At 63.4% G+C, this 26768-nt stretch overlaps 2 protein-coding genes and 1 long non-coding RNA gene across 11 annotated transcripts in view; 2 read left to right on the top strand and 1 right to left on the bottom strand.

Annotated features, from left to right (window-relative positions):
- TMEM255B (transmembrane protein 255B) overlaps positions 1-26768 on the top strand; it is a 47214-nt gene that overhangs the window by 15466 nt on the left and 4980 nt on the right. For 2 of the 9 annotated variants that reach the window (XM_059378069.1, XM_059378067.1), the window contains exons 4-8: positions 3361-3450; positions 10927-11007; positions 11515-11600; positions 12502-12661; positions 14959-15102. In XM_059378069.1, the coding sequence (XP_059234052.1) occupies positions 3361-3450; positions 10927-11007; positions 11515-11600; positions 12502-12661; positions 14959-15102 (561 nt within the window). Of the gene's footprint in view, positions 1-3360; positions 3451-10926; positions 11008-11514; positions 11601-12501; positions 12662-14958; positions 15103-18930; positions 26105-26768 lie in introns of those variants that run through there. The other 7 variants (XM_059378068.1, XM_059378073.1, XM_059378075.1 and 4 more) reach the window with 7 other exon arrangements.
- Positions 4839-6523, top strand: LOC132002723 (uncharacterized). The gene is made up of 3 exons (XR_009399984.1): positions 4839-4875; positions 5604-6175; positions 6470-6523. It is a non-coding gene; the product is annotated as an uncharacterized LOC132002723 (long non-coding RNA).
- The window catches only part of GAS6 (growth arrest specific 6), a 31168-nt gene continuing 30423 nt past the window's right edge, over positions 26024-26768 (bottom strand). The window contains exon 15 of the mRNA XM_059378059.1: positions 26024-26467. Within this exon, the coding sequence (XP_059234042.1) occupies positions 26313-26467 (155 nt within the window). The 3' untranslated portion in view covers positions 26024-26312. The remainder of the gene's footprint in view (positions 26468-26768) is intronic.

Raw genomic sequence — 26768 nt, forward strand, 5'->3', positions numbered from 1 at the left:
CCCTGTCCTCGTGGGCTCATGGCCCTGTGCTGAGGGTTTACCTCTGTCCTTGTGGGCTCAGGGCCCCCGTGCCGAGTGCTTGTGCCGTGGCCCCATGTGGTGTGGAGCGCGATGCTGGCCGGGGCAGTGACTTTGTGAGGGCGGTGGGCAGAGAGGCTGGGCCGGTCGACGCTGATGAGAGCCTTCAAGGGACGGGGCAGTTTATGGGAGAGCTGACCAGACGTGTCTGCTGGTGGATGGCCAGGGGCAGCCAGGCAGCGGCCAAGGGCGTCCTGCATGTTCTCAGTGGAACTGGGCAGAGATGTCATGGGAGGTCACTGGGCCACCGTGGGGTCAGAGCCGGTCCCATGGCAGGACATGGAGTGTGGCCTCCTCCGGGGGCTGCCGAGTCCGTGCAAGAGGAACTCACTGGGCAGTTGGCGATGCCTGCGGTGAGACATAGCAGCTGCCAGTGGTCAGGCGCGGAGCTGCTTCTGGAAGCTTCTCAGACAAGTGGCCAGTGCTTGGTGGATGTACTGGCCGGCACCTGAGCCCAGTGTGGGAGCACGAGGTGGGGGCACCCACTTCCGATGAGAACCCAGCAGCCAGGTTGTCCCCAGGCCCCACCGGACTCTAGGAGTGTTGTCACTGGGTACAGTCCAGCTCCTTGAGGACCCCAGAGTGGCCTGGGGGGATGGTTGGGGCTGAGGGATGCAGACGCAGAAGCGGGGAGGGTGCCACGGAAAGAGAGTTAATGCCGTGGCTGTGTGGCCTGTGTAGTCCAGGGTGCCCTGTAGTCTAGAGCATCATGGGCCGTGTGCTCAGGGGTGCTTGGCGGCGTTCTCACTGGGGAGTGGGCTTTGGGTTTGTGTCAGGGCATCTACCCCCCTTCCTGAGACCACAGGGCTTGGGAGACCCGGTGGAGGCACAGGGCTGCGTCCCAAGGTCCTGAAATTGCAGGCAGGTTGGCCTACCCTGCAGATGACCATAAGGTCATAGCCGTCAGGACGTGATGGACACACGTGCTCATGGCCTGTGAGCTTGAAGGTGACACTGTTCATGCTCAGGCCCCTGGTCGGGGACCAGCCCCAAGGGACATGGTGGGCCCTTTCTGACAGGGTCTGTCCCTGGGAGCCGCAAGGCTGCCCCTGGAGCAGGAGCCAGGGATGGGGCCCGATGCTGAACGGGGCTGGGCCGCCTCGGGTTTCGGGCCAGTAGGAGCGGATCAGCCTGTCCTCCCTGAAGGCCCGAGCTGGGCAAGGCCAGGCCACGTTGCTCGGGGACCAGCCGGGCCGGCAAAGCAGGAAGCTCGAGGGCCCGGCTGTCAAAGTAGGTGTTTCTCGTTCATTCATTTATGTATTTTGGGAAACGAGGTGCCTGGCCTCCCTTCTAGGAAACTTGGAAACTGCCGGCTGTATCTTTTTAGATGTTTTAATGCACTTTTCACAGCAGCAGTATGAATGCAGGGAAATCTGGTGCCAGGTAACTTCTGCAGACGACGTGCCGGGACTTTCCCATCCTGGCCACTGTGCGCAGGAGTTTCCCGAGGATGAAGCCCTGGGGCTTCCCGGTCCCACTGGGACGAAGGAGGCACTCTTGCCTCTGACCACCTTGCAGGGTCAGCGGGGCGACGGCGCAGCCCTGCCCGGTGCCACGGTCCTCATGGGCCCCCCGCTGGGCTGGGCGGCCCTTGTGCGCGCAGACGGCCTGGTTGTCGTGATGAAGCTGTTTGCAGGAGAGCTGGTTTAGGCGCCGCCCCGGGCCACGGTGTCACAGTTCTTTGTTGTTTGGAGGAACAGTGGGCCGCGCTTTCTGCGCGCCCCCTCCCCGCGCCCCCCCGCCCCCCCGCCACGGCCCGGCCTTCAATGAGTTCGTCACGGACCGTCAGCAACGTCGGACTGTGGGGACGAGCCGGCAACCTCGGGCTTCGTCACGTCTTTGACAGAGTCCAAGGACACGCTCCAGAAGGATCTGTTCAGGCAAGAGTGAGTCGGGGCCAGCACCTCTGTCTCCAAATGGGGAAACTGAGGACCAGACAGTCACCAGCTCACCGGCCCTCGTGAAGTCAGGGAACCACTTCCCCTGGGTGCTGGCGGGGCTGGGATCCAGGGTGAGCCACAGAGCTGGCCCTCGCCCCGGCCCCTGAGTGGCCTTCCTGCCCCCGCTCTGTGCCCTGGAGTGTCAGGCAGGTGGCATTTCATACCGGCTGCCTGGGCTTTGTTGGACAAATAAATAATTCAGGCTGATGAGGGTGAAGAGGCCACGGGCCCCATGCAGCAGCGGCCGGTAGCCTGACTCCCGCCCGAAGGCATTCGCGCCACAGGGGGCAAATGCACGGACAACCTGGGGAAGAAGCCCCAAGCCCACGTCCAGGCTGAGAGCCGGAGAGCCGCTCGCCAACGCTGCAGCCTGGTCCCCCCAACGCTGCGGCCTGGTCCCGCCAACGCCAATCCCAGCTCTGCTGTTCCCGCTCCCTTGAGGCGGAGCCCCGGAGCCAGTCCACGCACACACCCGCTGGCTGGTGCAGGAGCCGTGCTCGGGGAGAGGTGACCGGCCAGGGCTGGGCTGCGGTGCCGGTGACGTGAGTCCTGGGGAGCTGCAGGCGCGACCGGGGGCTCTTCACACCGTTTGTGTTCCTCGTTTCAGTCCGTTTAAAATTACTCCACAAAACATTCTAAAAGTTTAAAGAAATGTCCAACAAATGCAAGAAAAGGTTCTTAGCTGCATGGAAATGCAAGTGGAAATACTGGCGACCTGTTTGCCCTCAGACGGCAGCATCTGAACGGGTACTAAGAGGAAGCATCTTTCGGGTTTGGGGACACCCGTGCTAGACGGTGGGAGTAAACACTGGCAAAGCCTCTTTCATGGACAAGCGCCCCTTCTCTGACGCCGAGGTGCAGAGACCGGTGCGTCCTCCCTGAACGGGTGGGGTCTCGTGGGCTCAGGGTCCGTCCTGTGGAGAGTCCCTCACGGAAAACCAGCTTTGGACGCAGAACGTACTCAGGGTCTTTGTCACAGAGTTTGTAACTGGACGAAATTGCAGACCATTTAATAATCTGCGTATTCATGGGGCGTGTGCAGAGGACCCGGGGCTAGAAGGTCCCTGTCTACAATGTGGAAGAACTGGAAAGAATGCAGCCCCCTGGGTCGGCCGAGTCGGGGCAGGGGTGTGTGGGGGAGAGAGGCCCCGAGCCCCCTGGGTCGGCAGAGTTGGGGCAGGGGTGTGTGGGGGAGAGAGGCCCCGAGCCCCCGGGGCGGCCGAGTCGGGGCGGTGCAGGCGGGGAGAGGCTGGAGGTGGTGGCAGGGGCGTTGGACCGTGTGTGGGCAGCGTGGCTGTCGGGGCCGCGTGACGCCCACTCGCTTCTCTGCCCTCTGCCCCAGCTGGTCGCGGCCATCGTGTTCGTCAGCTTCGGCGTGGTGGCGGCCTTCTGCTGCGCCCTCGTGGACGGCGTGTTCGCGGCCCGGCACATAGTGAGTCTCCCTCCTTTTGCTCTCCGTGGCTGTCGGGGCTCAGACACACCCGCAGAATCGCAGCCCCGGCCGCGGGCCTTGTGGCGCCTCCCTCCACGGCCTGCCGATGCCGGGTCTCCTGCAAATGTGTTTCCTCGTTCCCTGCAAAGCGGACCCAGCACGCGTGTGCACATGCCCGTGAGGGAGCACATGCGTGCGCACACACATGCACACGACTCACAGGCACACACAGTGCATCACGCCCTTGTGTGTTTCCCACGCACACGGGCTCGTACGCACACTCACACGCACGCACACGTGCGCACACAGACACAGGCACACACTCATCTGTGTGCCGTGCACGCTCACACCACGCACGCATACATATACACCGGCACACTCACGTGCTACTGTGCAAGTGTACATTCAGGCACACACTCACGCACACATGCTCACGTGCGTGTGTCCACACTGACACACGCATGCGTACAGACACCCTGGCGCACACGCGTGCACACACGCGCACTGACAGGCCTCGGCATCTCGGCTGGGGTCCCTGTCTGCAGCTCACAGCTCTGACGCCTCTGCCGAGCACGTAGGTCTCATTCGTGTCTCTAGCGATCGTGGAGCATTTTGTCGCTGGTGCAGTGGCTGTGAGACCCGTTCCCTCCGCTTCCTGTCACAGTGGGAGGCCCAAGCTGAAGTGTCCGTCAGTGTCCCTTAAGGCACAGAAGCCCGGGTGCTTGCCGTGGAGCTGTGGCTCTCACGTGGCCGTGGCTCAGAGCCCGGCTCACTCTGTTGGTGACGATCAGGTTCCAAGGGAAAGAGAAGTCAGAGCCACGAGGACGATGAGTGTGACAGTGTTAGAGCCACTAGAGTCGGCCGGGCGACCTGGCGAAGGCCCACGGGACAGCTGTTGTCAGGGTAGGTAGGATCCTTCTGAGACCTGCCTGCCGGTTTACGAGAGCTTTGTTGCAATGTCCGGAAACGGCTCTTGCTTCAAACCGACCTGTCCTCGGCCCACATTTCTTCTGAAACAAGAGGCCGGTCATGTGCGGCTGCTTTGACCTTGGCTGCTGGACACGGGAGCCGGTGGGGCTGGTGTGGCTTGGCCCCTACAGTCCACCAGGCGAGCCGTGTTGATCTCCGTGTCGTGTCCTGCTAAAGAATGACAAACTGCCGGCCGCTCCCTGAGACCCTGTGGCAGACGCCTACAGCCTGAGGAGCACTGGGCGGGGAGCAGACAGACATCGCGGGCCTGCTCCCCCGGCTCCGAGCTCACCAGTGAGGACCCCACTCGGCTGCGGTGCTGGGACTGTGCCCCCATGGAGGGCTCTGTCCCCACAAATCCTCATGTGGAAACCTGGCCCCCAGGCGACAGTGGGGCACAGCCTTTGGGAGGTCACGGGGTGGAGCCTCTGTGAAGGGACTTCCTCCTCCTCGCGGGTGAGTCCTGCTGTCCCTGAACCCAGATCGGGCGGCCCCTGACTTTGGACTTCCAGCCGCCAGAGTGTGAGGACCCCATGTGTGGCGCCCACTAACCCCCAGCTTAGGCGATCTCATGGCAGCGGGCCACATGGGTGGAGAGTGGGGTGCTGCCTGGGGTCCTCTGGCCGAGCAAGGCCCCTGGGGGGTGGGGGAGGCGCCCGTCCTCCGCTTCGGCGCCCTGGGGCTTGTGCCTCTGCCAACGGGTGCGGGCGGGGGAGGGGCCTCCCAGGAGAGCCCAGGCCTGCGGACGTGGCTGGGTGCCCGCAGGTCTCACCCGCGGCCCCGGGCCAGGGGGGCGCTGCCGTCGTCTGGCAGGGGTGAGGCCAGAACCCGGCCGCAGCCCCAGAGTTGTCCCTCCGTGTTCCCGCTTGCTGGGTGCTGACAGCTTTAGGTGTTTCTGTCTACTCTGCCCCAGACTTCTGCTTCTCAGTGTCTGTTCCTGGGGAGATCACTTGAGCTGTGAGGCCTGGCCGGGGTTGCTGCCATGGTTGTGGGGCACTTTCCTCGCGTAATCTGGATCTGATTCCCACCCCAAGTCTGTGGCTGCCGTCAGCGGCCAGCAGCACTTGGCGGGGCTCACTGAGCCGGGTCTCCCCGAGCCGGGCACCGAGGTGGGGGAAGGGCCTGCGTGTCGGGGCTCAGAACATGCCGCTGGGGTGCTTATTCCGAGTCCTTCTCCGGAGGAGCCCCCCAAGCCGTGCGCCCCCAGGATGCCGCTGTGAGGACGGGTGTGCGTGGGGGGCAGTGTCAGCAGACTGACCCGGAGGTCAGTGGACGGGACGCATGTGTGACCCCTCGAGGCCCCGCCTAAAGCCGGGTGCGGGGCTGGAGGGGCTGGCCGGTGGGAGCAGCACCGGGCAACTCCGGGCCGCGCGTCTGCCGCACAGGCCCATTCCTCTCCCAGCGGAGGTGGAGCGCGACCCGCCGGTCAGTGAGGTCCTGAGCACAGCCGTCAAGGTCAGCTGACTCTCGCCACCCCCCCACCCCAAACCGAGTCGAGGCAGCTCCCGGCGCACAGAAAACAGCTTCTCAGAAGTTAAGTCCCTCAGGCTCCCCACCGCCCGCTCAGGGACGAGCCGGTCAGAGAGTTTAGGAATGTCGAGGAGCCTGCACGCCTCACGCGGGGCGTTTGCCAGGGGCAGAGTGGGGAGTGGCGACCGGCCTGGCCGCACACTGGGGCCAGCGGGTCCCTCTCTTCCAGGGAAGCGTCTCCCAGACTAACGAGCCTTCTTCAGAACATCATCCTGTTGCAAAGAAGGTGAGCGGTGGTTTTCCCTTGTGCGCCAGGGGCGCGGAGAGGGGCGTCCGTTCCACTCAGGCCCCGAGGGCAGAGAACAGTGTCCCTTGTGGGGAGAGGGCAGGTCGGCTCTTCTGAGGGGGCTTTGAGCAGAGCCTGGGGGGGCAAAGGCCACCCTTCCCACCAGAGCCCAGCAATCTGGTCCGCAGGCCTTCGTGGCTCCGCGGGGCCTCTCTGCCCACTGAGCCGAACACCGCCATGCTCGAGGCCTCAGAGCCTATATGCGGAAGGTTCTAAGTGCCCTTTCCTCTAAAGATGCACACCTGGCATATTTTGAGAAGAAAACAGGATGATTCCCCCTGTGGTTTGGGGGCTCCCGCCGTGCCGGGAAGGTCTGCATACGGGGGGCTCCTGCCGTGCCGGGAAGGACAGGCAATCCCTGGAGGACGTCACCTCACCCTGTGACCCAAGCTGCTGGCAGAAGGAGACCCGCAGTCAGCCCCGGTGGGGACACGCCCAGAGTCCCATGGGCGAAAGGATGTGAAGCCTGATGGCAGTGAGATGTCCGAGCAGTGACTTGAGTCACTGGCCCGAGTGATGACGCGGAAGTGTTGTCGGGGTCACCGCCCTACACGGAGACTCCGAGCGCGTCTGTACACGGCACGGAGGCGCCGAGGCAGGGCTTACCAATAAAGGCGAAGAAAGCAGAAGTTTAGGAGTGAGTCGTCTGAGCCGTGCTCCCCCGGGGGGACCTGCTGGTTCTCCTGAACCCACCCACCTCGCAGGACTCGCCCCTTCCCGAGGAAGACGCTCTTCAGGCGCTGACGCGGGGGACGGGTGGCACGTCCCCACCGGAGGTCGAGTGCTGGGGACATTCTTCGTCTCCAGCGCGTCCTTAGTTGACAGGACACCCGAGGGCGTCCGATCCCTGGGACCGTTTTCCTGCGCCGAGGACCCGCGGCGCTTCAGCCTTCCCGCCTCGGCACAGCGCCGTCGGAAGAGGCGGCCTGGACTCAGGAAGGGGAAGGTCTTGGGTCGGAGCCGCGCACCTCTGGGCGGCCAGTAGGCAAACCGCAGACTGTCGCCTGGAGCCCGTGCGAGGGCCCGCGGCCGGGGAGTCTGGGAGTCCGGGGAAGTTCGAGGGGAGCGGTGCGGGCTTTTCGGTCAGAGGAACCCAGGCGCAGAGTGCGCGCTTGGGCTGGTTTCCTGCTTGCAGTGGGCGACGCTCCTTCCCTGGGGTGGGGTGGCCTGGACTCACGCAGGCCTTTTAGGTCTGTCAAGTCAGGGAAACCCACCCTGCCCTGGGCAGATCCTGTTCTTGACGTTGAAATGGGATGTGGACTTTTGGCGACCTGTAGGGAGTCTGGTCAGAGGGCTTCCCGGGCCCGACAGAGCCAGCAACAGCAGGGTCTCCCGAGACGTGGTGACATGGTGTTTGAAGACAGGGTCTCTTCACTGGGCCCCAGATCCTGCCTGGCTGGTGACAGGGGAGAGGTAGGGGCTGGGGGAGCGTGGACGGGGTCGGGCATGGGGCTGACACACCTCTCTTGTTCGTCCTGAAGGGCGTTCCAAGAGAGGCACAGTGGCTCTGGGTTCCCAGCCGGAGGCCCAGCCGCCAGGGGTGGAACCAGTGGGGGAGCAGGAGCCTGGCGCCCCATTTCTGCCCTGAGAAGGCAAAGCCATCAGCACGTCCCTAAGGCTCCAACACGTCCTGCATAAACTTGAATGCTTCTTAGGTCTTTAAAAAGGGCCGACACCTGGTGTTAATCTGAGGCTGTCGAGTTTGCCTGTTCTTTCCACTTTTCCGTAAGTTTGCAATTATTTCTGAATAAAAGGTTTAAAATGCTAGGACCAAGCGCATGGCTTCACTCTCCCTGATCAGGGGTTCACAGTGAGTGCTGGCGGCGCTGTGGGCCCAGCCCCTGGGTTCTGCTGCCTCCGGAGCTCAGGTCCCCCCAGACGCCGAGGGGTCCTGCCGCGCCGGCCCGCGTGCATGTCCTTGAACTCTTCTTCCGGCCTTGGCTTGGTTTTGGCTGTCCTCTGGCTGCAGGTGGCCAGTGTCCTCTGGGCAGGCCCATCTGCCCCATGCGGGGCATGTGCATGGCGGGGGCAGGGGTCGCAGACGTGAGTCCGAAGCCGCGGGGTTTGCATGTGTTCACTCGGGGGCCAGGGTGACTGTCCAACAGACGATAGGATCAACTGACCAAAGAATCAACTGACCACAAACTTGTCACCTGCTGTTAGCACTTCCCAAAGTCATGATTTTAAGATGTCAACAACCGGGGGACAAAATGTGGGACCCCAGGCTGCGGGAGCACAGGCCCCAGGATGCAGGGTGTGGAGCCAGACACGAAGCCGAGGCCCAGCTGCATCCCGGCTGGCGGGGCTCAGGCAGGTCTCATCCTGGCCTCTGGACCACCGGGCCTGAAGGCTGGACGCCCCTTCCTGCGCCCTGGCCCCTCTGGGCCCCAAAAATCCCTCGGGACGGGGGCAGCGTGGTGGGACCTCGAGGGCCGTGCCAGGGCCCACCAGGCACTGGCTCCCTTCCCCGGCCAGCCTGGCCTCGAGCCTTCAGTCCTGTGTCTGCGGCTCCTGGCCTCGGCTCCGGCTCCCCTCTCCCGGCCGCCGGCTGCGCTCGCTCTGGCTTCTGAGCAGACGCCGAAGGGCTTGGGTCGGGCAGGCAGCCTCGGAACCCCTGGCTTCGCGGTTTGCCCTGTCAGTGGGTGTTGCTCAGCACATCGGAGAGAAATTTCCTTCAAAGCCACTTGTTCTGAAGGGGGGGTTCCCTCCATCCCGCGCTGCAGGAGCCTCAAGGGGAGGCGTGGCCTGCCTCCGTGCCTGTTTCCTTGCTCAGACGAGGGGATCTGTGGCCGGGGTTTGTCTTTGCAGGGGAGGCGCGACGGTCCCCCGTGGTCACTGCAGGCTCCCTGCTTCCCGGCTGGCTGGGCGGCTGACGACACAGAGCACCAGCCCCTGGGACTCAGAAGGTCGTTCCCGGCAGGAGATGGTCAGAAAGCCTGATTTCTACCCCGCGGGACCTTCAGGCGGATCCTCTGGGCTGTGGGACTCGTGGTTCTGGTTTATCATGAGAGACACGGGAGCAATGGGGTCGGGGTGGACTTGTGGCTAATAGAGCTGCTTTGCGGTTGGGACTGACCACGCTGCACAGACGGTGGGTGGCACGGTCCCTCTCCCTCCTGGGGGCCACAGCTCCCCATTCACAGCTGCCCCTGAGAGACGCCATCTCCAGGGTCATCGGAAACCCAGGTTGTGGGTGCGACTGATGCCTGTTCTATGTAATTCAGACTATTAAGAAGTAGTTCATCCTGACTGGATACTGAGGGTCAGACAGAAAATGAAACCAAGTCACCAGCGCTTCTGTGTCAGGAGAGGATTTACTGAAAAGTTCAAGTCTGACACCAATTCTTCGTCTGTCATGGCAGACGGCGCCCAGCGGGCAGAATGTCTGTGTCCCCAGAACGCGTGTGTGGTGGCCACTGTGCCCTGCCGTGGCACCAAGAGGCGGGCCGGCCCCTGGGACGTGGTCAGGGTCAGACGGGTCACGAGGACGGAGGCCGCTGTGGTCGGATTATGTCCGGACAGAGGGAGCCAGAGCCCGCGGTCTGCCGTGGACAGGAGGGCAGGACGAGGTCGGCGCCCCGTCTCAGGCCGCTGCTTGGGCTGTGGCGACGGGTGTCCGTGGTTCAGGCTCCCCCGTGGCACGTGTTACGGCGGCCATCAGGCCAATGTAGACGCAGTGGCGAGACGTCCCAGACGGGGCGGTGGGCGCTCCCGCGGGGCTAGCCTCCGCCCAGGACAGGGGGCAATGACGCCCAGTCAGAAGGGGTGTCTCCACGTGGTTATGGGTGTGAGGAAGGGCACCAGCGCAGCGGGACGAGAACCTTGATGTCAGCAGCGTGGGTTCTGCCCGTGACCAGGTGGACACTGACTGGATCCCCGGAGGGAGAGGCAGAGCGGAATCGGCAGTCGGGCGGCGAGGGCTCAGGGCGGTCACCACGGGGCCTCAGGGAACCTGCACACGGCGGCAGCCCCAGCCTCCCGGTGCCCGGCCCCGCACAGCCCTGTTGGCCGTCCTCCGTCCGTCCTCACGGGCTGCGGGCCGTGTCCCACAGGAAGGTGGCTCAGCTCTGCCCGGAGCTGGTCTGGCAGGTGTGGTCACAGGTGGCTTCCTGCGCTCTGCTTACGGCCCGGCCAGGACCGCATCGCGCTGGGAAATGGGAGCCATGGACAATCAAAGTGACGGCCCGACCCTTGGCCCTGCTGTGTCCCCGGGGGCGGGCACCGTGTCTAACCCGGGCGCCTTCCTTGCTGGCACTGCGATGCTCTGATTCTCCGTGGAGGCTGGGCACAGGCTAGTGGAGGGAGCACGGAATAGGCCGGAGGTGGTGGACGTCTGTTGGGTGGTTGGTGGGCGGCCGGGCGGGGATGGTGGGGGAGGGTTGGCCGGCCCATGAGTAAATGAGCCCTTGTCCTTCCCCGTGGACACCTGTTTTGTTATGGGGGGGGGGCACGGCAGCCTGCAGGCAGGTGCTCTCTGGCGTCCTGCTGCTTCCCACCCCTGCACGCTGGCCCGGCTGCTCTGGGAGGAGCCCCAGTGTGTCCTGCCCCATGTCCCCCTCCCGGCCGACTGCAGCAGGCTTTGGTGTCCCTCCTTGAGGCTCCGAAACCCGGGGCAGATGGGTCTGACGTCACCCCGGCCCCTCCTGACGGGGGGACGCGACTGTATTCCACGCACGTGTCTTGGTCCCTAGGAGCCCAGGCCCCTCACCGCGGGAAGATGCCAGTTCTTTGCCAGCGAGGTGGGGTACGTGCCCGACGCCCACCAGACGGAGGTACGTAGGGCGTGCCGGCGTGGTGGACCCCATAGGCTCTCTGTGCCCCCATCAGAATCAGATCAGAAGGGTTTGCCTCTCACGTGCTTCCTGACCTGTGGGACACATTGTGCCTGTGGCCCTGTGGCTGCCGGCTGCCCCGGTGACACGGCGGTGACACGGCGGTCCCACCGTCCACCAGCGGGTTGGGTGCGGCTCTGCTCTCTGTGCTCACGACCCCGTCTGACCCCGATCACTGTCCACCAAACGATGGCTGCCTGGACCGCCCAGCTTGGCCGAGCAGGCTCCTCGAACTCTCCCAGCATGAGGGGTCTGCCGCCCCCCCAAACCACCACGCCTGGAATGGGTGCGGGGAGGGGGAGGTCCGGAGACAAGGCTCAGGAAGTGCGGCTGCCTGGCTGACCTGGGCGCCCGTGGCGTGGCGGGGTCCTGGCTCCCAGGGCGGCAGCCCTACCCACTCTAGGGTGGGGGAAGGTGGGGCCTGACTAGGTCTCTCTCCACCTGTAGGTCACCTGTCACTCCTCGAGCGGCGCGTGCCCCCTGAAGGTGAAGAGCAGCTCGTGCTACTGCTGCGAGCTCTATAGGTGCCAGAGGTGAGGGGCGGGGTCCCTGCCCCCAGCCCCCAGCCCCCTGCCCCCCCCCCGGCCCCGGCCCTGCAGTCCGCCACCTCCTCTGAGAGGAAGGGGAGTTGATTCCATCTCCCAGACGAGAAGCGGAGGCTCGCAAGGTTGTGTAGGGGTGCAGGAGGGCTGTGGCCTCCTGTTCCAGGGTCGTGGCTCTGTGGGAGCCAGGGCCCCGGAGTTTCTCGGGGATCCCTCCCGAGTTGGCTGGGGTCTGGCCTGGTGGCTGCGGCCAAGGCTCCCTTCCCTTGGGCTGGGCTGGCTGGCGAGAACACGGCCCTTTGGCCGGCTCTAGATGCTTCCCCGCCCGTCCTCTGTGCGCAGCGGAGGGCATGCTGCTCTGACAGGGGCTGGGAGAGCCTGCCGGGCTGCCGGCGGCCTCCCCGCACTGTGGGGGCCTCCCCGGGACGGGCCCTGGGCACCAATTAGGGTTCACAGCTGGCACCGGCATGGGGCACGGTCGCCGGCCTCCCCACATGACCCCATGCACGGAGCCCCGTAGGCCGGTGGTAGGAGGGCCTGGACGAACGGCCCTCCTGTTCTCATGGCTCAGCCACGAGACCTGGTGCCCTGAGGAGACCCGGTCATCACCCTTCTGCCTGGGTCTGCATTTGGGGAGTGGGCTTGGCTGCTCCTTCCTGCTCAGAGGCCTGGGACCTTTCCCCGGAGGGATTTCTGGACGCCCTGGGGGACAGCCTTGCCCCCACAGCCCCAGGGAGCATCTGGGTTGGTTCCTGGGATGTGGTTCCCCCACCACAGCCCGGCCTGCGGGGTCTTCATGGCCGAGAGCTCAGCTTGCCGGATTCGGAGCTCAAGCCGTGGCACACTGTGCCCTCCATGCCGGGGTGGGTGACACTTCCTTCTCTTTGGGCAGCACAGAGCACCCTCCCATCTACTACGAGTTCGTGGGCGTGCGCTCCTGCCGGGACGCGCTGCACCTGTACCGGCTGCTCTGGGCCTCCGCGGTGCTGAACGTGCTGGGTGCGCTCCTGGGTGTCCTCACGGCAGCTGTCCTGGGAGCCTTCAAGGACATGGTGAGTCGGGCCCCAGCGCTGGCGCTCCAGACAGCTCGGGGCTGGAGGCCGTGTCCGCTGAGCTGGGCTGAGTGCGCCTCCTTGTCTCCACCTCCACGTGGGAAAACAGAAGCTGGTGTTAGCCCCAGGGCAAGCCTTCCAGCCATTCAGAGAAGTGGGTCATCTGAGGTGTGGGCTACCCCAAACCACGCGAGAGGGAGGGGCCATCGAACCTGCCCTGGTCAGTTCATCCCCCACCCCTGCACAGGGAGCCCCGAGCCTCCTGCCTCGTACCCAGGGCTTGGGTCCGTACTTGCCCTGGTGGATGGGGCTTTAGGGCTGGGCACCCCGGCCGGCCCCGACCGAGCCGCCCCGCCGAGCCTCCCCTCGGGCAGCACCCTGCCCTGCTTTTCTCTGCGCGGGACAGCAGCTGGCCCTCGCCCTGCCTTACCCCCGAGAGCAGCCGCGCCACCCCTTCCTGAAGCCGGTCGCGGACTCCAGAGAGCTCCCGGCCCCCACTTAAGTTGGGGAGGCAAGTGTGAGCACACACTCCAGCCCCCACAGGCCCCCCACGCGAGCATCCACAGCCGGCGCCTCCCGAGTGCTCTGGGGATTCGGTCATGGCCATTTTCAGGGGCCGAGTCCTCGGTGAAATTGCCGGACTGTTCTCCCGGGGGGAACATCGGTGAAGGCCACAGGGCCGGTCGCAGCCTCACGCCGGACGGTTTTCTCTCTCAGACCCAAAGTCTCGGGTCTTTTAAGAGAGAAGGAAAGTGATTCCTAACCGTTCACACCTACCGAGTACCTTGTACACCTAATGGATTTTTTAATTTAAAGATCATCTTTAGGAATAAAGCCACTTCCTTAGACCGCCAGACGCTCGGCCCGGGCGCAGGGAGGCAGGGGTGAGACTCGGGGCTGCGGGAGGGTCCCCGGGGCAGGGAAGCCTCATCTAACCCACTCCACGTGACGAAGATAGGTGGAGAAATGCGGCCCGCGAGTCCGCACGCTGGCGGCTGGGCCCCGGTGACCCGACGCCGATGGGCAGGTGCAGGGAGAGAGGCCTGAGCCAGATGGGGCTCCTGGGGTCCCCAGCAGAGCAGAGCTGCCCAAGGCAACATGTTTCGCTCCTTCGTGGGAGACCCCAAGCCTGCTCGTCCCTCCAAACCCCAAAATGGCGCAAGCACAGAGTCGGGCCCTGCGGTAAGGCCCCCAGGCCGCGGGATGTAGCAGTTCCCTCCGGCCGGGTGGCTCCCTCCCACACCAGGTCTCACGTCTTGAGGTGCCTCCGTGAACCTGGCTCCAGTCCCCCAGGATGGCGGGGAGCTCAGCCCCGCACCCGCAGGAGATGCTCAGCAGGGTACGGCCGTGACCGTGGCTGGGGAGCTGTGGGCCATGACCGTGGCCTCCCCCGCAGCTCCCCGTCCTCTCTCCCAGCACCCTTGGTGGCCCCTTGGATGCCCAGAGGCCGCCCGGGGCAGGGGGCCAGGAGGTGACAGGTAGGTCCTTCTTCCGGGGACATGCGCGTGCAGGCAGACGTGGGTGTGCTCGTGGCTCCCGCGTGCCCCCCCCTCTGCGGCTGCCCCACTCCCCACTGCTCAGGACCCGTCTCCCCTTCCCTTCAGGGGGCAGCCACGCGTCTTCAGACCCTCCCTCTCTGCCGCCGAGGCCCCTCCCCGACACGGCAGGGCCTGCCCTGTGGCGTCCTTGGGGAATCCAGGTCTGTCCTCGTAGAGAGGGAGGCCCCTCTAGTCTGGAGCCCCCCTCTGGGGAGGGCTCCATGCCGCGGCCCCTCGCGGGGTGACAGATGGGTGGCCCAAGTCCCGTTTCCTTTGGAGAGTGGAGTCACCGGCGAGCACAGGAGCAGGTCCTAGAAGGGCTTCGGTGTTCTTTGCCCTTTTCCAGAAATCCCTGCAACCGGGGGCTGTGGCCTCTGCCGCAGGGGTTGTAAGATTTATTATTTTTGTGGGGGCGAGAGTGTGCACATGGGGAGCGGCAGAGGGAGAGAATCCCCAGCAGACTCCTCGCTGAGTGCGGAGGCTGACGCGGGGCTCATCCCGCCACCCCGAGATCATGACCTGAGCTGACCTCCAGAGTGGGACACTAACTGACACATGGCCCAGCCTAGCATGTCGGCAGGTCCCTGAGACAAACAGAAAATAAAAAGCAACAATAAGCCCTGCTCTGAGCGGTTTAGTTCTGGCTCGAGAGTGACTTCTCCCTTGCAGGCGTCAGAGGAGCGTAGCGGAGCACAGGGCTCTGCAGGCCGTTGGCTCGGAGCCCAGGGTGGCCGGGCTGACACATGTCCGTTCTGGCAGGTCCCCCTGTCCCAGCTGGCTTACGGCCCCTCTGCTCCACCTCAGACCCTCTACGACCCTGCCCAGCAGATCCTGGCCTACGCGGGCTTCTGCCCGGCACCTGTGGCCCTCCCCACCTGCTCGACCTACCCTCTGCCTCTCCAGGTAGGCCCAGCGTCACCCAGGGGAAGCCGGGGCGCTCCCATCATGGGCGGCGGTCACCCCCAACAGCCCTGGTCAGATGGGACACGAATGGGAGCTCGGTGGGGAGAAGAGGGGCCCCACGGCCTCCCCTCCCCCAGTCTGGTTACAGGGTAGCAGAGCGAGGGGCTTGGGGACGATGGAGGGACGCGTGGCAAACATCTCCAGACCTCTCCACATTCCAGGCCTTTGCTGCGTGTGGCCCTGGTGTGTGCCGTTGTCCAGACCGGGAGCCTTTTCTGACCCGGGTCTGGGTCCCTCGGAAGTTCGCCTCGGAGGCCTGGCCGGGAGCCTGGGGCCTGTGAGCTGCTCTTCCGGGGAAACCGCAGAGCTTGCCCTCAGCCATGCCCTGCCCACGGCAGCGGCCACCTCATAGGGCCAGCGCAGTAGGACACATGGGCCTGGGGACCCTTTGGGTTGTCTGGTGGGGCTGAGACCTTGCTCCCGGAGTGGCGCCGGCCCCCAGTCCTGGCTTCAGCTTCTCCGTGTCAGCACAGCTCCCTCTAGGGTCTGGGGGAGCCACACACCACCTTGGCTGGTGCCCGGGCATGTCCGTGAGGTGCAGAGGGGCCTCCCCAGTATAGCAGCACAAGGGGCTGGGAGCAGGTGCGGGAGGCACTGGGGAGCCCAGGACACAGGGCGCGGCATGCCGGGGAAGGCTGTCGCCTGCAGTCGGCCAGGGGAGGGCAGCTGGGTGTGCGCGGAGTGTGCTCAGGCGTCCTGGCCGGGTGCCGCCTCCTCTCGCCTGGAAAGTGAGGCTAGCGGTGGAGCTCCCTGGGGTGGGCGGGGCCTCCAGTTCCTGGAGGGGACCCACCACAGACGTCTACCCAACGTCTCCGTGGGGCTGTGCCAAGGGAGGCCTCCCCCTTCCCGGGAAGCGTGGACTAGGCCCCTGCGTGGGCACTGGCTCCTGGTCCCGTGGGGTCCATGGGTGTGAGGCTCCTTCGAGCAGCCAGTCCCCAAGCGGGGGAGGCCTGGCTCGAGAGTGTCTTGTCCACCTCCGTGACAGGGGAGGAGCGATCCCCCGCACCGCTCAGCCCCAAGGGCGGGCACATCCCACGTCCCTGGGCACAGCCTTCTCACCAGCCCGGCAGCCTCGCCTTCCCTAGAGCGGCACCACGTCTGCCTCCAGGCATCCCTCTCAGTCCCCACCACGGGGAGGACGACATCCCTTGCCCATGGCCTGCGTCCTAAGGGCCGTGCTGTGCTTCTCATCCCTTCAGTTTACCGAGCCCAGACCGAGACCCACCACTACAGGGAGCCTGCCTCCGTAGCTCGTGGGCCGCCTTCGGGGACAGACCCTGGTGCAGGCACGTGGAGCTGAGTGCCGGCCGGATGGGCCCGGTGGTCACTCACTCATCTGCTCTGGGTCGGGGGAGGCATGCCCCCCCAGGGCTGGGCCCCGCATCCCGTCAGGGCGCCTGCTCCCATCTGACGCCTCGCACAAGCTTGGCCATGCGGACGGGTGCACCCCAAGGGCCGTCCCTGACTCGTCCTGGGCACCGGCCGGTCCTCGGAGGTGGGCGTTGCTGGGGGCTCTTCGGAGTCTGGGTCCTGAGCCCGGGGCCCTGGGCGGATGTCCGGGGTCACAGTGCGTCTCCTCGGGAGATGCGATCCCCGTAGGGCCCGGCACGGTGGTGACCCGCGTGTCCGCCCCATTCCGTCCTCGGCCACCGCTGCGGCCTCTGGCTTGTCCGAACACAGATGCCCCCTCTTAGGCCACCAGGGTGGGCCTGGGCTTTCCTCCCTGGGCCTCCTCGGCCGCTCTGACCAGTGTGTGCAGGAGCAGCGTCAGCGACGCACGGACTGTCGGATCGCGATGACTGGGGGTGCCCTGCGTCTCCTGCGAGAGACTTGGAACTGGGGCCGTGCTTCCCTGACCAACAGAGTGGGAAGGGGGCGGTTCGAAGTGCTGCCACTGGCAGCAAATTACCCCCGGAGAGCGGAGAGCGGATGGCAGGCAGGGGCTGTTTGAGCCGTTTGAAGAAAGACAGATCTTAAAGGGGACCCAGCTTCCCTGCTCCCAGTGGCCGCCGGTCAGGACACGCAGGAGGGGCTCGGCGTCCTGACAGGCGCGAACGGATGGAAGCAGAAGTCCGGCTGCAGCCCAAGAGCGAGCCGTGTCTCGTGTCCTTTCCCTGCGGGGCCACCTGTGGGAGCAGCGCTGTGCCGGGGACAGCCTGGTCACCAGAGGTTTCCCTCCTGATTCACGGCAGTTTTCCTCATGGCCTGTGGTGGTTTAACCTGCAGCTCATGGGGGTCCACTCCGTGGCCTCTCGGCCTCTGACTTTGGGGGGAGAGCCGGCGGACACGCGCGGCGACGGGAGCTCCCCACGGACCGGAGACAATGTTCTCTGGAAGTCTGGTTTGTCCCCCAAGGTCAGAAGGGAGAAACGGGTGGGCAGGGCCCCGGCCATCGGACTCCGAAGCCCGTGCTGGGCCCTCGGGTTCAGCCGCAGCTTGTGAGTAAGTTCCCCTTTGAGAGCGCTGAGGCCCCCCCGGCCTGCTCGGTGGGGAGGGTCCCTGGCTCCCAGGAGGGTCGTGCCAGCCTCTCAGGGCCCCGGACGCCTGGCGGGGGCAGAGCGAAGGGACCGTGGCACCGGCAGGAGCCCGGAGCCCCCAAACACAGCGCACCTCCCGGTGGGACCGTCACGCGCTTAGATACCGCGTTAAAGGAGGTGTTTTTAACCGTTCAAACTTGTGGGGAAGGAGTTTAAGAGGTTGTTGGCAGGTGGAGAAAGACTGGAAATTGGTTGATTTAAAATCCGCACCAAAACCAGCATTTTCCTTCTCAGAATCACTTTTACTCGAGTCTGCGTGTGTCAGTGTCTCCCAGGGAAACAGATCCCACGGGACGTGTGCACGCGTGCCACGATGCAGAGACCGAGACACAGACACGGAGACACAGAGAGAGACAGAGACAGAGAGACACAGAGAGAGACAGAGAGAGACAGAGACAGAGACAGAAACAGAGACAGAGAGGGAGAGACAGAGATAGAGAGACAGAGACAGAGACAGAGAGACAGAGGAGAGATATGGAGAGAGAGACAGAGAGATGGAGAGAGACAGAGACAGAGGCAGAGACAAAACGACAGAGAGACAGAGGCAGAGAGACGGAGAGAGACAGGAAGACGGATGGATCCCGGAGCCCCCAGGCAGCACAGGTGAGGCTGCGGACCCGGGAAGAACGGCTCCTGAGGGCTCAGCTTCGAGACCGACTGCCCTGGGCACTGGGTCTTTTCCTCGCAAGCCCTTCGGGGACGGGGTTGGTGTGTGTGTCAGTCGCATCTAGAAAACACCTTCATATCCACATGCAGGCTGGTGTTAGAGCCTCTGGGCACCAAGGCCTGTCCGAGTGGACACATGAGACTAACCACTGAGCTGTATTGAAAATGCTGATGTCTTAATTTTCCCTGAAACTATGAAATGCTGGGGGAACCCAGAGGACCCCCCAGCCCCGATGCTCTGGGTGGCCTCTTCCTCGGACATGTCTGTACGTTGGGGCTGGACTCGCGCACAGCAGGCACACGGCGAGAAGCTGGGTTTCCGAAGGTGGGAGTCTCGGCAGGCGCCACACGTGCCACAGGTGTGCAGGGGAGGCCCCCGAAGACCAAGCGGGCCCCGCTCCGGCCACGCTGGTGTGGTCTGATCGAGGAGTCTGGGTCAGGTGGGTGGCCCCGGTGCAGGGGAGCCCGGGCCCCAGGAGGGCTCTCTCTGGGGTGCTGTCGTGCTCGCGTGGACTGTGCAGGGCTAGACCCTCCGCTGACCCAGAACACACTCTGTCCCTTGCAGCTCTGCGGCCACTTCCCTGCCTCGACTCCCAGGGACGCCCCTGTGTCTGAGGACGCGCAGCCTCCCAATGCCCTGCCTCTCCGAGTGCCAGCCTGCTTCCTCCCGGGGGTGAAGCCTCCGCCTGCGCTCCCTGACACATGGGGGTAGATGGAAAATTAACTTAGTTTCGGTTTCTTAAAAAACAAAGCAGCCTCTGCAAACCCTGCTTCTGTGGCCAAGAGACGTTAGGGGAATGTTCTGAGGTCTGCGCCTCTTTCCCTCCTGGGCACATATGTGGGCAGAGAGGCGAAGACCAGCGGTGGGACAGAGCCCCAGGCGCCCAAGGCCCCAGGCAGCACCTCTGCTCGGCTGCCTCGCCCAGAGCAGACGCCAGACCCTGAACAGATCCAGCGCTCCTGGCCGGAGCCCCTCGGTCTGCCGTCACTTCCTGAACAAAAGTCACTCTCTCGCCATCTCCTGCGCGAGCCTGTTCTTACTATTCTGCAAGGGGAATATGGCCCCGTGTGCCCCCTGCAAGGGTCATGTTTTAAGGAGAGGTGCTGTATGTGTACATACGTACACCCGTGACCCCAGGACGCGCAGCCCTGCTCAGTGCCCTCTCTCGGCGGCTACTTGCTGGGGACGAAGCGACGCTTTGGCTCAGACACCAGACGCTGCTCGTGAGGTGCGTGCGTTCCCCGAGGTCTGCCGTCACACCTGCAAAAACACTTGCTACCTGAGGCTGCGGGCTTCCTATCCAGGGCTGCCGGCGGCCGTCTCTCACGGGTGGTTCTAGAGGCGGCCTGGTCTGTTCCGCAGGGAGCTCCCCCCCCGCCGCAGGGCAGATCGCTAGACCCCGTCTCTCTGCTGCAAGTGGGTGGCTTCTGAGGATTCAGCTAGAGCCTGGGGGGCAGCTCGGCCTCCCGCAGACCCACCGCCACTGACCCAGGCACACCTGGAGCCCCGGGTGGGCACCCACCTGGGCAGTGATCAGTCCTGGTTGAGTGACAGGCCAGAGTCCTAAACTAGTCCCGGATCATGTTTGGGGGTAGAGATAAGATGGGGTGGGGGTGGGGGGCGGGGAGGCGAAGAGAAGAAGGCAGGCAAGCAGACTCAGCCTCCTGCTCCCTCTGCTGGCGCGGACGCAGGTCCAACAGGCCCCGCTCTCGGGCGCTGGAAGGCCTCAGTTTTCTGGGCACCACGAACGCTCTCTCTGCAGAGGGTGAGCGCGTTCCCCTGTGGGGGCCGTCGCTGGAATACAGGACACAGGAGGCCGTGGGTCCAGCTAACCGACCCCAGGAAGGCCCTTTGTCACAGACGAGAAAGCCACTGGTCTAGCAGATGCCTTCCATCCCGGCAGGGGCGTCAAGCTGAATTCACACTCTGAGCCCAGACGGTCTGGCCTCCCGGCCCGGGCCCGCGCGTGGCTTCCTCTCCACAGACTCCAGGTTTGCAGCCGGGAAGCAACGGCACGTTTGTCCGGAGGAAATCCCTCCTATCGTACAGGGCTGCCAACAGGGGACATGGAGGCCTCTGAGGAGGCTGCGCTGGGGTGAGGGGCCTGGGGCACCTCCGTGTGCGGCTCCCGCTTCGGGGACCCCACAACCCCCTCAGGGGCCTGGAGCTAAGGAACCAGCACAGCGTGGCTGAGGCCGGTGGTCCTGCCAAGCTGAGGGGCTGCTGAGCTCGCTGTCCTGTGGGGTCTGGACGGGGAAGAGGGGCCAGCTCTGGGGCCTCCAGGCTATGCCCCAGACCCCCGCCCGCCCGCAGGGAGCAACCTGCTTCCTCCTAGGCTTGGGGCTGCCCCTCACAGGGCCCAGCCTGATGGAGAGCTGCTGACAGCAGTGCAGCCGGTGCTGGGAACCGTACCACCGATCGCCGAAGGCAGCCAGATGCCAAGACACGGGGACAGCTTTGACCTCGGCACCCACCCCAGGGTCAGAGGCACATAGCAGTGTCCGTGTTTCCCAAGACTGTTGACACCAACGTCACCCAAAGGCACTTCTATCTGCCCTGGGAGCCCAGAACTGATAAAGATATTAGACTCCCAGGCCAACAATTCTGCTCTTGGCCACAAGAATGTCCTTATCCCCTGTCCCAGCCACAAAGAATGCCAACAATTCAACTCCCTCCTGGTGACGGCTCCGGCCCCTTGCAGTCCCCAGGACAGCTCCCCCACCCCTGGCATGTGGTGCCTGTTCACGCCAGGCCCGCAGTGTGTTGTGGGTACTATTCCCTGAGGGAAAAAAGTCTCTGCCAAAGCCTTTGCCATCACAGTGATAGTCACTGGCCAGTCTGTGCCTGAGTGTCGGTGCGTCGAGGGTCCTGGCCTGGCAGCTCTGATGGGCACCATGATGAGTGGGTCTCGGTGGGGCCTCTCCCTGAGCCCCGTCCTTGGCTGAGCTACCCCCCTCTTTCCGGACCACTGACTGGGGTTGGCACTCAGGGGACCCGGACCGGGGGCTGCTCACGGGTGCGGGGCTCCCTGTTGGGGGGCGGGAAATGTTCCAGCACGGGACCGTAGTTGTGGCTGCACAGCGTCATTATGTGTAACACCCACTGAACTGTACGTTGTTAAAGGGTGAATGTTATGGTTTGTGACTTGTACCTCAGTGAAAAGAGGGCAGGAGGCCGTATCAGCGTGTGTGAAGCCGGACCAGTAGAGCACGTGTCCAGTGGACAAGAAGACAGTCATCATTGCCACGAAGCCGGACCCCTCACTGAGCAGAGAAGCCCTCGGAACCTTCGGGGAAACGTCGTCTGACCTACAGGAAGAAGAAAATGTCGAGGAGGCAAGGCCCTTACGCAGCTCGTGGCTTCGTGGGTGGCAACAGCCCTTACGCAGCTCGTGGCTTCGTGGGTGGCAACAGCCCTTACGCAGCTTGTGGCTTCGTGGGTGGCAACAGTTAGAAATGCGCGTCTTTCCATTCTTCGTGTCTGAAGGTGATTTAACGATGAAGACGAATACATACACACGCAGAAAGAACGCGTAGAGCGAGGCACAAGGCGGTGTGACTGGCAGAGAGGCAAAGACAAGCGCGGCCGGGACGAGGCGCCCTCCCTGCCCTGCCCAGCGCAGGGTTTGTGTGGACGTGTTCTCACCTCCTTCCGGTCAGTACCGGAGAGCGTGGTTGCTGGGTCGGACGGCAGGCGTGGGTTTGGCAGACAGCCTTCCAGGCGGCCACGCTGTCCTGCACTGCCTGTGGCGTGAGGGCCTGGCTGCCAGAGGGCCAGCACTCGGGCTGGGCGTGACCCAGACCATGGCCGCCCTGGTAGGAGGGCAGCCGTGTCTCATTGTCACTTTCGTTTGTCATTCTGTGGGGACGGTGCTGAGGAACCCCGCTCAGGTGCTTACTAGCCAGCTGGGCCCCTGCTTTGGGAACGTTGTCTGTTCAGGTCTTTTGCCCATTTTTATTTGGGTTGCTTGTTTTCTTGTTGAGTTTCAAGAGCTCTTCGTATATTTTGGGTACCAGTCCCTTGTCAGATGTGTTTTTGCAAATACTTTCTCCCCATCTGAGGCTTGTCTTCTCCTTTCAACGTTGTCTTCTGGGCAGCAGAGGTTTAGGCTTGTTGAAGTCCAGCTTGTCCGTCCTGTCCCTCACGAATGATGCCTCTGGTACCATGTCTGCCACGTCACCACCACCCACAGTCTCAGAATTTGGTAGTTTTCCCCTTTCCCTGTAGATACGTGACCTGTTTGCGGTTATTTGTGAAGGGGTGAGGTGTATGGCTGGAGTCATTTCTCAGCATGTGGATGTCCACTTGCTTCAGCACCATTTGCTGAAGAGATGGTCTCCGCTCCGTTGTGCTGCCTCTGCTCCTTTGTCCAACCCCGGTGACCGCATTTGTATGGATCTGGTTCGGGGCTGTTTGTGCCACGGATCTGCTCATCCAACAACACCAGCCTGGACTGACCATGGCAACTTTGCAGTAGGCCTTGGAGTGAGAGAGTGTCAGTCTTTTAGCTCTGTTCTTGACTTTAACGTCGCTCAGTATTTAAATCTTTCCTTTACTGTTAGAGCATTTTGGGTTCTTTTAAGAAATAGTTTTCTACCTTAGGTCATGCTGATACTTTCTTCTGTCACAGGGGATAGAGAGTCTGTACATAAAGGGTCAGAAGGTAAGTATTGTTGGCTTACAGCGTCAGTTAATGTGTGTTAATGTGTGTGACGACTCAGCTCTGACACGTGGACTGGTCCAGCTGTCGACGATCGCACGTCAATGGGTGTGGCTGTGTGCCAGTGAGCTTTGCTAACAAGGGCGGTGGAGCCACAGGCCCTTGGGGCATAGTCTCACATGCTTGTCTGGGGCTTTATAGATTATTTTTAGATTTAATGATATATTCTACCTTGTGTCATGGGTGGTGAGGTCAGATTTCCTTTCTCTTTAATGCAGTGGCATTCAACAGGGCTGGTTTTGCACCTGGGGGACATTTGGCAATGTCTGGAGACGTTTTTGACTGCCATGAGTGCTGTGGGGGCTGGGGCATGGGCACAGTGGGAGTTGTGGGCACAGTAGTTCCTGGACGGCAGGGTGCTTCCCAATGACCCGGAAGAACCCTCTTCATAAAACACACACTCACGACCAACAGCATCCTAAAAACAAAACCCCAAAACAGCAAACAAACAAAATTATTGCAGCTCTTCTCTTGAAAAGCCAAAAGCAAATTAGACCATAACTCGGTCCACGGCGTGTTCTGTTCCCCGTGCCGTCCCCATAGCACAGTCTCCTATCTGTCACCACTGTCCTCCTCCACCAGACTGAATCAGTCTCGTCCAGGGCCTCCAGCGGAGCGCACAGTCGGATGATGGGGCTTTGTCTGTCTCTGACTCCTCTGCTGCCAGCACCCCCGGCTGGACAGTGGTGAGGGTGCCGCCCTGCCTGGCACCAGTGGGGACTGTCCGGCTGTATTCATCCCTTACAGAGTTTGAGCTTTTTCTTGGCCGTAGTTGGTGGCACCCCGGTGCCCGGTGGAAATCTAAGGAAACCACAGCAGGAAACAGATTTGTGCCCAGCTCCCTGCACAGAGGATGGCGCGGGATCGTCAGAAGGCCCCTAAGCCATGGCTGTGTGTGCCTGTGGGGTCCCGTAGCTGTGTGTGTGCTCTCTGCTCCGGCTGTCCCGGCCTTCTCGAGAGACTGGGGCTGGCCAGGGGAACATTCCACAGGAACATTCCAGAGCTGCCTCCACAGAGAGGGAAAGCAGATAACACCACGGGGAATGGAGCAGCGACACGTTGAGAAACGGATCAGGCCCTAAAGCTGCTTTGGGTTTCTGATGTTCCCGAGGCCAGCTGGGGGGTGGTCTGCCATTCTCCCAGGGGCTACAGGCTGGCCTCACCTCCCACATTTCTCAGAGCTGTGCTCAGGGGTGCTGGAGGTGATCTGGGTTGGGGTGAGGCTTCCTGCTTATTGGGCAGACAGAGTCCAGGCCGTGGTCCTCCTGGTCAACATGAAAGGCCCCAGGAACTGAGGTTTCACTGCCCCAATGGACAATGAGGCTGTGTCCTGCAGCCCCGAGTCCCAGCTGCCTGGGAGCCAGCAGAGGGTGCTGGGTTTGGGGGTCCCCTTATGCTACAAGCAGATACTTGCATCCACCTGGCTGCAGACTGAGAGCGGGGACGCCCACGGTGCTGTAGGAGAAGGCCCTTCCCCTGGGACCTTGGCTGGAGATGGACGGCTCATGAAGATGTAGTCGGTCAGAGCTGCCCAGGGACAGCCCAGCACGTGCTCTCGGGGCACATGGCTTCCCTGCGTGCCCTGCTTCTCATGCACCAGCCTGGAAAACCACCTGAAGAACCTCTTAGACTAGTTTTCTCAAGGCCCAAGTCAATAGAACCTCCACACATCTCGGAAGATGGTGGACAGGACACAGCCGGGCAGGCGGTGGTAGCATCTGTGGGCAGGCCAGGGAGTGCTGAGGGCCTGGTGAATATGCCAGGGACCTCTGGTCGGCCTCAACGGCCAGGCCCACGAGAGCCTGTGGGCCTTCCTGTGTCCATGCCCCGGCATCTGCCCCCTGCAGCTGTCATCCCCATGGTGAGCAGGCCGGGGAGGGGTCCCTCCTGGTGGGGGGCCTGTGATGGGCGGCCCCTCCAGAATCCTAGAGACCCCTTCAAGGACGGGCCAGCTGTGGCTGAGGAGGGATACCCAACTGCTCCCACCGGGGCACACCGGGGGCCCACATCCTTGAAGCCACAGGCTGCTGTCTAGAAACCTGAAAGGGACCTCCCCTCCTCTGTGCTGCCCGGCTCACTCTGCCTCTCGCCCCGTAGCTGTGGGTGGGCTCCTTGGGCTTTGACCTTCCTTCTGCTCACCTGCGGGTCAGTTCGAGGCTTCTGGGCTCACAGTCCGCTGCCAGGCACCAAGACCCACGTTGCCCCGTGCCTGGCTGGTGCTGCCTTCACAGCTCACTCTGCACTGAGAAAGGACAGGGCTGTGGGATGCTTTGCCGCAACCCAGACCTGCCCCCATGGCCTCAGGACATTCGAGGTTTGGGATCTAAGAACAGCTCAGTCTTGGAGGAGCTTTCCGGCCATCAAGCGCGGTCTCCAGCGGGTACCAGAAACTTGCACATGACCGTGACGGTGACCGCCGGCCATCCTGTGACCGTCGCCGCCCCGACACTGACAGCCGGCTGTTCCGTGACCGTCACATCAGGCAGACAGACCTGCCCTGCCGGAGCTCCGACCTCAACACTGTCCTCTCTGCCAACCCGCCCCCGGGACTCTGCAGCCTGTGTGTGCTGCTGGCCCTGGGGCCCCAGAGTGTTTTCCTTTTATGTCCTCTTGGGGTCAGAGTGGCGTCTGCACCCCCCACCTCGCAAAGCGGCACGTGTACTCGCGTAACCAGAGTCCTGCCGCTCCAGCCGGAAGAGCCGCTCCAAGGAGAGAAGACGGGAGACTGAGAGGGGATGGGTTTGTGTAGGGAGACAGGTGCGAACCTGCCCTGTGTCAGGAGGGGCAGCAGGGCCCTCGCCTCCATCAGAGCTGTGTCCACGGCACAGAGAGCAGGGCAGCAGCGCCCAGAGCCGGAGCTGGGAAGGGGTGCAGGGGAGGGGCTGGAGGGGCCGCCCCGCCGCTGGGCACGAGCAAGGAGCAGAGCCCACAGCACAGTTAAGAAGGGTTCTCTAAATATTTTATTTTTCCATACTTTTAGGCCAGAAAGCAGCTTTGGTAATAAAATAAGAGAATTATTTTCCTGGGTCCGCTCCGGCGTGTGCAGCCCCGGTCTCCACTGAGGCCGGGGCCGTGGCTTCGTGCGGCCGACATCAGCTCCTCAGCTATGTACACGTATGTTACAGGCACAGAACAGTCTCGGAGGAACCTCGGCCCGCGGGGGGCACAATGTCCACAGCTGCTCTCGCTGGGGGTGGGGGGACCGGCCATCCCTCCTCCTGCCGGCCTAGGGGGTGGCCTGCTCGACGGGGGGGCAGGAGTGGGACGTGATGTCGCTGTGCTTGTAGGCGGCCTCGTCCAGGTCCAGCACCTTCCGGTTGACCTCCAGCGTCATGCAGCCGCGGTAAAAGGCCGTGACTGGTGCTGCGGTCACGGGCACATCTGGGCCAGTGGGGAGAGAACACCACGGTTCACAGGCCGCTCGCGTCCCCCAGCACTGCGCTCCCGGGCACCCAAGGGCCCCCCCGGTGCCCGGCCTTTCTCCTCAGGGGCACGGGTCCCTGTGTGCTCAGACCAGCAGCAGTTCTGCTGTAGAGACACCTGCCTGCCCCCAGGAAGTGCACTTGGATCGTTAGATCAGTTAAATCGCCCTGATCTCCTGCTTGGCCCAAAGGAGTCACTCACGCTACAGGGCTCCCCACACCCCAGACCCCCCTCCTCAAAGGTTTGTCTGTGAAAACTA

Source organism: Mustela nigripes, chromosome 15, assembly GCF_022355385.1.
Source record: "Mustela nigripes isolate SB6536 chromosome 15, MUSNIG.SB6536, whole genome shotgun sequence".
Lineage (NCBI taxonomy): Eukaryota > Metazoa > Chordata > Mammalia > Carnivora > Mustelidae > Mustela > Mustela nigripes.